At 37.8% G+C, this 12,201-nt stretch overlaps 1 protein-coding gene across 1 annotated transcript in view; it reads left to right on the top strand.

Annotated features, from left to right (window-relative positions):
* Nucleotides 1–12,201, top strand: part of prex1 (phosphatidylinositol-3,4,5-trisphosphate-dependent Rac exchange factor 1) — a 197,201-nt gene that overhangs the window by 166,043 nt on the left and 18,957 nt on the right. Inside the window, exons 28-31 of the mRNA XM_059980583.1 lie at nt 4,778–4,866; nt 5,874–5,956; nt 7,345–7,435; nt 8,117–8,245. Of these exons, the coding sequence (XP_059836566.1) occupies nt 4,778–4,866; nt 5,874–5,956; nt 7,345–7,435; nt 8,117–8,245 (392 nt within the window). The remainder of the gene's footprint in view (nt 1–4,777; nt 4,867–5,873; nt 5,957–7,344; nt 7,436–8,116; nt 8,246–12,201) is intronic.

Below are 12,201 nucleotides of genomic sequence, written 5' to 3'. Positions count from 1 at the left end.
TCAAGAAATACTCAGTTCTTACTTAAGAGACTAGGAAAAGTCCCATCATAAATTACCTTTCATTTGGATGGTTTTCAAAGTGCATAGTGCTGTGGGTGAGAAGTCATGTTGTAGGCTATACTGAGTGAGGATGATACATTTAATCCTTTGAAGGATATTCATTAAACAGGTGGGGTTTTACTGACAATTTTAGAAATGGTGAAACTTTCTGATGATCTTTTCAATTCCAGTTAACTGAGTATAGGAATTATTTGAAATATTCAGCTTCTGTAGAAAGATAACAAAATCAATGTTTCAATGTTTGACTTGAAACATTAATTCTATTTCCAGCTTTTTCTTTCTTTTCCAGATTAAAAAAAAATAATTTCATGGATTTAAATTCCTTTTATTTTTCATGATGAGAATTCTTTATCCTTTGTACAAAGCTATGGGTTACTTGTCCTGTAATCCAGCCTCAGTGCTGTGGTTTTGAGTGATACTATAGCCTTTCTGGCCTAAGTTACATTTCTTTCATTTTTTGATTCCTTCTTAATAGTTAAAGTCGAAACTGTTATAACTGAGATATATTCTGACCTTCCCTTTCCCTTCCAATGACTAATGGCTAATTATCTTCTCTTGACTTAAATTAGCAATAATAGGTTTAAGTAGCTGTGCTGCTTTCAATTTCTGCAAGAATGTGTACATCTTTTCTGGAAGTATTCAGAATTTAAGTAGTGGAAATATTACTTTTGTTTGTATAAATTGACTTGTGTACAGGATGCAAGTGATTAATGTCATCTGCCCGTTTTCAAACAAAATCCATAAAATTAATCCAAGAGTTTTGCAATCTGTTCTTTATGTGGTCTATAAGAACTTAAAAATGAAGCATTAAGTAGTAGTTATAAGTGTGTTTTCTTCTTTTCAGAATGCAGATGCTTAAGCTGAACAAATCAATTGTTTCATTGTGCACTGATTTGAAACAGATTTGCTTCTTGTAACTTGTTCATGGTTGGTGTAGGTTTGAAATACCAGCTGTTTTAAAGACTTTTTTTCACTGGTCTCTGAGCAATTTTCTCACGAGTTCAGTTGCAAACATAGAAATTTTTTTTCTCTCCTTTTCATGTTGGAGTCTTGCAGGTGAAGAGGTGGGGAAGAAAAATTGTTTGTTCAGGTGTCATTTAGAAATAACTTGTTAAAAAAAACTTCAGAACCATTTCCAGATTTTAAAATTTTGGCTGCAAAACTATTCTGAAATTATTTTTCAGTTCCATAACAAGGATCATTAAGCATTCTTGGAATTTTTCTTTTAAGTGTGTGGACTTAAAAATCTGTTTTGGCTCATTTAAGAGATCAGAAAGTTGATAGTGGTTTTCATAAATTGTTTCCGAGCTGCTAAATAATGCAATCTGATTAATGCCTCTTTTGTAAAGGAGGATGCACTCACAATGAATCTATTTGTTTCACCAAAATTCATTGAGAATTTCCAAGGAAGTTTTTGACATTACAGAAAGCTTCTCTTGCTACAAGCACCCAATTCCAAATTATGAATGGAAATTCTGGTTAGGCTATTTGTGAGAGGCACTCTTCAGCCAATCTGACTGAACAATGCTGTTTTCTATTGGGTTACTTGTAGCTGTATAATGTGGACTACTGACTACCCTGTATTTCCATATCCGACAAGGATATGAAATACTATCGTGTGTCTGATTCCCAGACCCCTGTAGAGAGTATTATATTGAATAGAAGTCTCTTTCAAATGTGAAATGCTGTAGAAAGTCATTGGGTATGTACAGCTGGTATGACAGCAAAGTACACAGCAGTCACGTAGAAAATAGTGCTTATTCTTGTCACTAATTTTGGATTTATACAAACCAATCCACACAACTTGTAGTTTTGATCCTCTGAAGTGATGATCTGCACAGTGATGGGACTTTACAATGCATAATGTGGTGGTGGAAAGATGTTGGCACAGCAGTCTTCACCTACGGTAAAAGGAATTGCCTTTTCAGGATTGCTGCCAGATGAATGTTTCTAACTTTTCAACAGATGCTAAAGTTGTTTTTATAAGTAGATCTTTGTCAAAGGTTTTAAAAAGTTTTTAAAAGTCAAAAGGAAAAAAATCTGAAAATATGTTTAAAAAAATCAATAAATTCAGTTACACAACAATTGTTCCTTCTTGGTTGTGAAGTAAACAAAATACTGGAATCTTATGTAGATTTTCCACTACAGTACTGTTGTTTTGTGCTTCCGTGCTGGAATGAGTCAATGTTGTCTCATAGTTCAGTTTCCAAAAATTGATCAGTTTGATTTTCAAGTTTGCATTTCATGAATGTTGTCTATAATCAGACTTCACCTGAGCTTATTTTTATGGACTTAAGCTATTTTATATTAATTTATATTAATGCACTAAATAAAATTTGAGCTGCTTGAAACCCCAAAGGAATAATGGAGTATGGAATACTTCAGTTTCTGTTCATTCTTTGTACTTTGCTTGTTGTTTTCCATTTGGAGCAGACCTTATCTAACTTTAAGCTTTTAACAACACACACAGAATTTTGGAGGAACTCAGCAGGTCAGGCAGCAGCTATGGAAATGAATAAACAGTTGAGATTTCAGGCTGAGACCCTTCTTCTGGACTGGAAAGGAAAGGGGAAGACAGAATTAAAAGTTGAGGGGAGAGGTGGAGGATGGCTAGAAGGTGATGGATGGGTGAAGCCAGGTGGGAGGGAAAGGCAAAGAGCTGGTGAAGAAGGAATTTGACAGGAGAGGAGAAAGTGAAGAAAGAGGGGCATCAGGCGGAGATAATAGGTAGGTGAGGAGAAGGGGTGAGCAGCCACATTGGGGAAAGAAGATGGAAGGTAAAAATTACCGGAAGGAGAAATCAATGTTACTGTGATGAGGTGTTCCTCCACCCTGAGAGTGGCCTCATTTTGGCAAAAGAGGAGGTTATGGTCTGACATTTTGGAATGGGGATAGGAATTCAAGTCAAGTCAAGTCACTTTTATTGTCATTTCAACCATAACTGTTGGTACAATACATAGTAAAAATGAGACGATGTTTTTTCAGGACCATGGTGTTACATGACACAGTACAAAAACTAGACTGAACTACATGAAAAACAACACAGAAAAGACTACACTAGACTGCAGACCTACCCAAAACTGCATAAAGTGCACAAAACAGTGCAGGCATCACAATAAATAATAAACAGGACAGCAGGGCAGTAAGATGTCAGTCCAGGCTCTAGGTATTGAGGAGTCTGATAACTTGGGGGAAGAAACTGTTATATAGTCTGGTCGTGAGAGCCTGAATGCTTCGGTACCTTTTCCCAGATGGCAGGAGGGAGAAGAGTTTATATGAGGGGTGCGTGGGGTCCTTCATAATGCTGTTTACTTTGCGGATGCAACGTGTAATGTAAATGTCCATAATGGTGGGAAGAGAGACCCCGATGATCTTCTCAGCTGACCTCATTATCCACTGCAGGGTCTTGCGATCCGAGGTGGTGCAATTTCCGAACCAGGCAGTGATGCAGCTGCTCAGGATGCTCTCAATACAACCCCTGTAGAATGTAATGAGGATGGGGGTGTGGGAGATGGACTTTCCTCAGCCTTCGCAGAAAGTAGAGACGCTGCTGGGCTTTCTTTGCTACGGAGCTGGTGTTGAGGGACCAGGTGAGAATCTCTGTCAGCTGAACATGAGGAAGTGGTTGTCCATCAGGAAATTCTGCTTTTAGCAGATGGAGTGGAGGTCCTCAATAAAGCAGTCCCCCAACTTGCATTAAGTCTCACAACGCCTCATCGAGGGCACCAGCTACAATAGACAGCCCGAACAGATTTGCAGGTAAAGTATGTTTGGGGCGCTGAATAGAGGTGAGGGTGGAGGTGAATAGGCAGGTGTCACTTCCAGAGATGAGTGTGAAGAGGCAGATTAGTGGGGAGAGACCTATAGAACAAGGGAGTCATAGAGGGAGGGATCCCTGCAGGAATCGGAAAGTGGCGGGTGGGGATTTGGGGAAGGAAAAGATGTGTTTAATAGTTGGATCCTGTTGAACCTGGCAGAAGTTGTGGCACCTGTCCTGCTTGTAGGGACAAGTGCCAGGAGGGAGATCAATGAGGAGGACCGGTTGGCCAAACGTATCGCATGGAGATTGATCTCTATGGAAAGTGGGGAGGAGGGGGAGGGCAAGACGTGCTTTGGGGTAGGATACCATTGAAATGGAAATGTGTAAATTATTTCCGTTCCTAGTACTTCTGCTATTTAAACAAGTGCAACTAAGATGTGTAAGCTATTGGTTACCGATTTGAGTTATTATATTCAGATACAAGGTGAATTGTTTAATAAAATACTGCTTCAAATATGTGCGTGAGTGGGAGAGTGACTATGGTGTATTGAAATAATAATAACAGAAATAAATATGAAAGGTGAGCTTTATTGTAAGCTGTACATCAACATGTACAATGAAAAGCATAATTTGTGGCAATGACCAACACAGTCTGAGAACGTGATTATTTATTTGCTTCTTTCTGGTACAGAACCAGGTTTTAAACGTGCACAATTTTCTGTGCTTGTAAGTAACCTTTTATGTTTTGAAAAAGTTTTGACTCTAAGCAAAAAAAAAAGTAGCTTGATAAACTGCCAGAATTTTATGAAGTTTCAGCAAAAGTTCATTCAAGATAATTGATTGGGTACTGGCCTTTGAGTTACAGACTACTTTATGAATGGGAAGTGCATAAGTGGAAATATGGTGAAGAACTTTATTACAGCAAGTTCCACTTGTTTTTTTTTTGGTATTTTGCAGTGAGTGCAACAGCAACAGAGACTCGGTACTTTCCTATGCCAGTGACCGCAGCAGGAGCTCTTATCTAGGAAGTGATGAAATGGGATCAGGTGAAAATTTTCCTTAAGTATAATACTATGAAACTACTTAAACTCTTTTTTCTAAGACTGCCCAAAATTTAACTAACTTATTGTATGGTTTGGCTTTGATCACAAATCTCAGGTCAGTACAATGGTGTAATGTGTTCGGGATAAGAAATCTGCCAATATTTGATTTTTGTAATTAATATTAACATCAGCACATGTTGGTAAATTCAGTTCATCCTGTCTTAATTATGTAATTGTCTGAAATGAAACTTCTGGATTCTGATTTAAAAAAAACGTAGATCTGCGAGGATGTATTCCACAGTTAGCATCATCTACATTTTCCTGCATAGATTTTGATATTAGCCAATTTTTTCCTTAATCACAAAAGCTATTTCTGCCATGCATGCCTTGTTGATATTACCATTTGTTCCTTTAAGCTTAAGAATAGGGCAAGCCTGCTCACTGTTGTATGATAAAATTTAATGTATCAGGAATCATTGCTGTTCCCTTTATGTCACAAGTTGGCAGATCTAACCCATACATATTCCTAATGTGGACACCATCAGAGCCATATCTGATTACAGCAAAGTCGTTCTATTCTTACAAAAAAAAGGGACACTATAAAATTTGCCTCTTTAATTCTTTGTTATCTCTGCATGTTAACTCTAAATGCTTTTTGTGTGGGGAAACAGGTTCTCCTGGACACTAATAGCTTGTAATCTCTCACCATTTAAAAAAAAAAAATTCTGCTTTTTTATTTTTGTATCATATTGGATAACTTCATATTTTTCCATCTGCAATATCCTTCATTCATTTAACTAATGTGTTTTTTCCCCTGAAGCCTTTCTACATCCTCCTCACAGCCCACACTGTGTAAACAGCAAAACCGCATGCGTTTATGAAATTTACAACTTGGATGTATTTTAATCATCTTCCAGTATATGACTTGAAGATTGATCAGATGCAAGAATGTTGTACCTTCACCTCCTTGTATTTTTAGCAAACTGATGTTTTGTTCTCATTTTAAAAAGGAGATGAACTGCCTTGTGACATGAGAATTCCTCTTGATAAACAGGACAAGTTGCATGGCTGTCTCGAGCACCTCTTCAATCAGGTACTGATACCTTAAGCATTAATGTGCAAATTGTGCCCAATAATGCCCGGCATACCAAGTTTTCATCTTTAAGGCTCTTTGCTTGTCTGCATTTTTTTTTCTGTCTGAATTGGAAATGCTGTTTCCATTTTAAAATTTGAAAGCAACGTAAAGTTTCAATTTTATAGTTGGGAATATTACCATCAGAATTAGAAAATCTGGCAATAGAGAAACTACTGTGAAGCTATCTAATTCAGAATAATTCCGATTAACAGTGAAATTGCACTGTTACCAAAAATTTATAATTTCATAATTGTATTTGCTGCAATCAAAATGTGTTTACAACACTGTAGGATTACATCATGTACCAGCTTGAAGTCAAAAGATTTGTGTTCTTGGGGGTTCTTTAATCATGCCATCACTAGTTGATGACATTCCACAAGTCAGTAGCACAGAGTTCCACTTCTGTACATTTCTATAAATGAATAATCACAGACCTTAACATTCAAAGTGCTGCCAAACACCCTAGCCTAATGTTAAATTTAAAACTTAGGATAATACCACATTTTTAAATTAATTCGTATTTTGGTATCTTCATAACCTGGGTCCCAAGACCCCTTGGTATTGGTATTGGTCCATGGCATAAAAATGATTGGGAACCCTGCCATTGATGAAAATGTGGGGGTGGTGTGTAGATAACTGAAATGGTCACTTGTTTCTGCAATTGATATGAGCTCTATTTTGCATTAACTGTGATCAGAAAGAATATTAGACACAAGGTGTCCTTTTGGCAACTACATTTGACATTTTGAATGAGCTAAATACACTTGTAGGAAGCATTAAGGAAGGAATGGAGAGGAGTAATTATTTTGTGAGGTGTTTGAATAGTTTGCTTTGCTCTGATGTTTAATGGATACGCTGAGTTCTGCAAGTACTAGAACATTATTAAAGTGATCTTGTTTTAACTGTTTTCAAACCTTTGATAATAGCGTATTGTTTGCTATCATTGGTGAAGAAAGCAAAATGTGCATGGATTTAAACAAGAGCTTTGTGTTAATTTTCAAATTTTTAAAATCTTTTAGCTTTTACTTTAATCAGTACACTAACAGAATAAAGAGCCATTTAGCGATATTATTAAAGGATATATTTATTTTTGAGGGCTTTGTGAAGAGAGAAACATTATTTTCCAGAAAAATGCTTACTTCTCATCCTATTAATTAGCACATTAAATCTTGCTGCTGCGTTTACCCACTCTAACATCCTCTTCCTTTTTCATGAATCATTTTTTCACCAGAGTCTTTCATTATGATTCTCAAACACTTGTGAAATAAAGAATCCAAACTAAGTTTCATGAACATATAAGAGATGTAAGCAAATTGTGACCCTTATAAATATTTGAATTCTTCTAGGTGGATTCAATTGATGCACTTCTCAAGGGAGCAGTTATGGTCAAGGCATTTGAAGAGACAAATGGCATTAATACAGAATACAATGTACAAGGTAGCACTAGCATTCAAATTATGACATTATTTCTATCTTCTAGCTTGAAATGTTCAATCTGTTGAATACTTTTGAAGCTCTCTTTTCACTGCTATCGCAAATTGGTGTTCAAATGTTTAAAAAATTGTCTTACAGGTGCCCCCCCCCTTAACAAAGGTAGAGTGTTCCGATGAAATCTTTCTTAAGCCGAAATGGCGTAAAGCGAGTAATCATGAATTTATATGGGAAAAATTTTAGTAAAAACAAAAATCCTCTTTGCAATGTGAAAACAGGTTACTAATGTAGGTCTTTTGTAAAATCGAAGTGGCGTAAAGCGAACATTTGTAAACCTGGGGTACACCTGTATATATAATAAAGTCTTTAGGGCTGATCTCTTGAAATATTGTTTAAATCATGTTTCTAACTTGTTTACTCAATGTAAAATGAATTTACACTCATTTGTAATGTTCTTGTGTAAGTATGGGCAATTACTAACTTGGGGAAAGGAAAGCACTACTCCATGGGTAAGCAATCTGAAATAAAGACCAGGTTTTGCCCTAATGGCCAGCAAGATGAATTTTTACAACAATCCATTTTCCATTTCATAGGCAGCATCACTGATGTAGAGATAAATGTTTGGACTTAAACAGATTATGAAAGTTACTGCAGAAATGTAGGTCACGGACTTCTTGAATCTTTCAGAATTTCAGCAGAAAGTTGACCGGAATATAAAATGTCGCAGTATTATTCAGACCAATGTGCAGGAAGACCCGTGGAACTTGCCTTGTTCAATCAATGCATTGGTGGACAATGTACAGGAGTATGTGGAAGGTTAGTGACGTATTTTCTATTAATTACAGGTCCAGATATTCTTGCAGTTGCCTTCCAGAATTTGTTGATAACAAATTTAATGAACAGTTCTTAATTAAGTAAATTAAAATAATTTTTAGATACCTTTACCTTATTTGTTACAGCTAGGCAAAAATACCTGAATGTGCATTCATCATGGGATGTCTAGATGCAGAATCTGACATGAGTCAAAACCAAATTGAATTAATTTCTCATAGAAGTGCCTGCGTTCTTGGTTCTTTACTGTCTTGTACATTTTGTATTTTAAATAACTTGTTTCCTAATATTCAGCAGGCAGGATTTACAGATAACACACAATAAGCCCTTCAACCCATGGTGTTTATGCTGAAAATAATGCCTAAAAAGGCTCTGTCTCTTCTGCCTGTACATGACCCATATCTTCACATTCTCTGCATATTCATGTGAATACCTGAAAGCTTTTTAAATGCCAGTTTATATGATTTAACCACTACTTGTGGCAGGCCCTTTTCAATCACTTACTCTCTATGTATAAAAAACATAAAAGAAATCACCCCATTCATCTCCCTTAAACATTACTCCCTCACCATAATTGCATATCTTCTGGTCTTTGGCAAGTCTCTCCGGGACAAAAATGATGACAGTTTGCCCTTAACCCATTTATGCTGTCATAACTTTATAAACGTCTATCAGGCTTCTCCTCAGCCTCTGATGCTCAGAGAAAACAACTCAACTTTGTCCACTTTTATAACCCACACCCTGTAATGCGGGCAGAATCCAAGTAAACCTCTTCTGTCTCCTTTCCAAAGCTTCCACATCTTTCTGTGATGGGATGACCAGAGTTACATACACTGCTCCCAAGTGTGGCCTAACCAAAGATTTGGTTGACTTACTCATAGTTTTTAATACGGGACCACTGACTACTCGATCATTTGGGATTCCGCTATTGGGAGGAGCAGGGGTGATATTCTAAGTTAAGAACTGAGTTAAGTTGAAGTTATTAGCTGTAATACAAAGTCCTTAATACAATCACAGGAATTGGAGGGGAGGAATACTCCATTTGCCCCTTCCCTTGTATCATTTTGCCTTTCAATAAGGTTTTAGACTATAAGATCATCAAATATGGTAGCAGAATTAGGCAACTTAGCCCATAAAGTCTGCCCTGCCTTTTAGCTGTCACTCTCCTGCACCAGTCATCTGACGCATCATTTCCTTAACATCCGAAAATCTATTGATTTCCATCTTGAGTTTTCTTAGTGAAAGAGCTTTCTCAGACCTCTTATTTGGGGTTTTTCTAGGATTTACTGTTCGCAGAACAAGATATTTTTTCCATCCATTCTGAATATCTGACCCCTGAGATTGAGATTCCTGCTCCATGCAAGAGAGACATTATCCTTGACAAAGCTCAAGAATTTTGTACATTTCAATGAAGTCACCACTCATATTCCTAACCTTGAGGGAGTATAAATCCAGTCTACTGAATTTCTCCTTTTATGTGAAATTTCCTTTCCCTGAAGTCCATCAAGTTATCATTTTCTGAAGTTCCACTATTGGAAGTAGGCCTGTCCCTTGGTTGGGAAATCAGACCTGTGTTCACTAATTCCGATAGAGTCTCACTAGGCCCCATATATAATCAGAGCAAGTTATCTCTATTCTTGTATAAAAATTCTCTCACAATAATTACCAACATTCCTTTTGTCTTTCTAATTGCCTGCTGTTAACATTCAGTGATTGGTGCACAAGGACCTCCAGCTCCCTTGAGAATCAATATCTTTCATGCTCTTCCCACTAAAAAATAAAGTGATCTGTTTCTATGTTGTATATTCTTGCATTCTTTATGAGCCAGTGAAGAGCAAAAATATCGTCCAATTATTTATTGGGTTACTGACTTCCTTTATTATTTCATTAACATTTTAAAAATTCACTTGTAACAACTGTGACAATTGATAGACAAGTGAATATCCATTTCCATGTAACTGTGCTTGCAGCTAACGTCACTGAAATAATAGCGAGGGTGGAAGAAAGAAACTCGAGTGAGCCATAGTTCATCATTGAACATGATCGTAGCTTCTATTCCACCCACATACACTTGAGTCACATTGTCTTTTACTTCCCCAGTTGGAAGATAATTTCTAACACAAAAATATATTTCATTACCATGATCTATAGATAGTAAATTTCATTACACTTCTGCATTCATTCACTGAGACAGGAGATTGCTTCTCTTTGGGATCTGTATATCTTAAAATACTCAGATATCGAGTAATCATCTGCATTTATGTAATGGGCATATGCCTGGGGTTAACACAGGGCTCAAGATTTCTTCCAACTGTGTGGAAGTTTATACAGTAAATAAGTTGGTTGAGTTGGCAGGATAAATTTATGTTTTAAAAGTTGTAGCTCAGCTTGTATGCTAACTCTGCTATTGGACAGGAAAGTAACAGATGATGAGGACTTACACAGATTAGGAGAAAGGGCGTACAGGTGGTAAATGAAATGCACTTTGGCAGTAGAAATAAATTTTCTAAATGGAGAAAGTCTAAAAATCTGAGATGCAAAGGGACTTGAGAGTCCTTGTGCAGAACACCCTAAACGTTAACTTGCAAGTAGAGTTGGTGATGAGGAAGGCAAATGCAATGTTAGCATTCATTTCAAGAGGTCTAGAATATAAGAACAGGGATGTGATGCAGAGGCTTCATAAGTACTGGCGAGGCCTCACCCTGAGTATTGTGAACATTTTCGGACTCATCTAAGAAAAGATCTGCTGGCATTGGAGAGACAGTAGACAATAGGTGCAGGAGTAGGCCATTTGGCCCTTCTAGCCAGCACCGCCATTCACTGTGATCTTGGCTGATCATACACAATCAGTACCCCATTCCTGCCCTCTCCCCATATGCCTTGACCCCGCTATCTATAAGAGCTCTATCTAACTCTCTCCTGAATGCATCCAGAGACTTGGCCTCCAGTGCCTTCTGGGGCAGAGCATTCCACATATCCACCACTCTCTGGGTGAAAAAGGTTTTCCGCATCTCTGTTCTAAATGGTCTACCCGTTATCTTAAACTGTGGCCTCTAGTTCTGGACTCACCCATCAGCGGGAACATGCTTCCTGCCTCCAGTGTGTCCAATCCCTTAATAATCTTATATGTTTCAATCAGATCCCCTCTCGTCCTTCTAAATTCCAGTGTATACAGAGGGTTCAGAGAAGGTTCACAAGGCTGATTCTGGGAATGAAAGGGTTATCATATAAGGAACATTTGATTTCTCTGAGTCTGTACTTGCCAGAATTCAGAAGGATGAGGGAGTGTTCTCACTGAAGCCTTTCAAATTTTGGAAGTCGTAGGCAGAGTAGATGTGGAAAGGGTGTTCCCCATCGTGGGGGAGTCTAGGACAAGAGGGCACAGCCTCAGGTTAGAGGGGCGTCCATGTAAAACAGAGATGTGGAGAAATCTCTTTAGCCAGATGGTGGTGAATTTGTGGAATTTGTTACCACAGGTAGCTGTGGAGGCCAGGTTGTTGGATGTATTTAAGGCAGAGCTTGATAGGTTCTTGATTGGCCACGGTATCAAAGGTTATGGGGAGAAGGCCAGGGAGTAGGTTCCGAAGAGGGGAAAGAAGGATCAGCCAGGATTGAATGGCAGAATAGACTTGATGACCAATGGCCTAATTCTGCTCCACTGTCTTATGGTCTAATATTTCCTCTGCGACATCAACAGTTTTCAATGCAGCCTGAAAGTGAAGCAAATCTCACTTGCCCTAATCATTCCATCCCCCGTCTTTTTGCCCTGTTATTACCTCTCTGACCCACCCCACCTTCTCTTGTTTACGTTTTCTTTTGCTTTTTCAGTCCTCCCCTCTTCCCCAGTAGCATTTACCCTTGCTTACTTTATCCCATTTAACGGTTCTGTCTTTCCACATACTGCTGCAACAATTTTTTTTGGTATCTTTTAATTTGTTTTG

This window comes from Hypanus sabinus, chromosome 9 (assembly GCF_030144855.1).
Source record: "Hypanus sabinus isolate sHypSab1 chromosome 9, sHypSab1.hap1, whole genome shotgun sequence".
Taxonomy (NCBI): domain Eukaryota; kingdom Metazoa; phylum Chordata; class Chondrichthyes; order Myliobatiformes; family Dasyatidae; genus Hypanus; species Hypanus sabinus.
The sequence above is the reverse complement of the archived record's forward strand: the minus strand, read 5'-3'. Positions and strand labels throughout refer to the sequence as shown.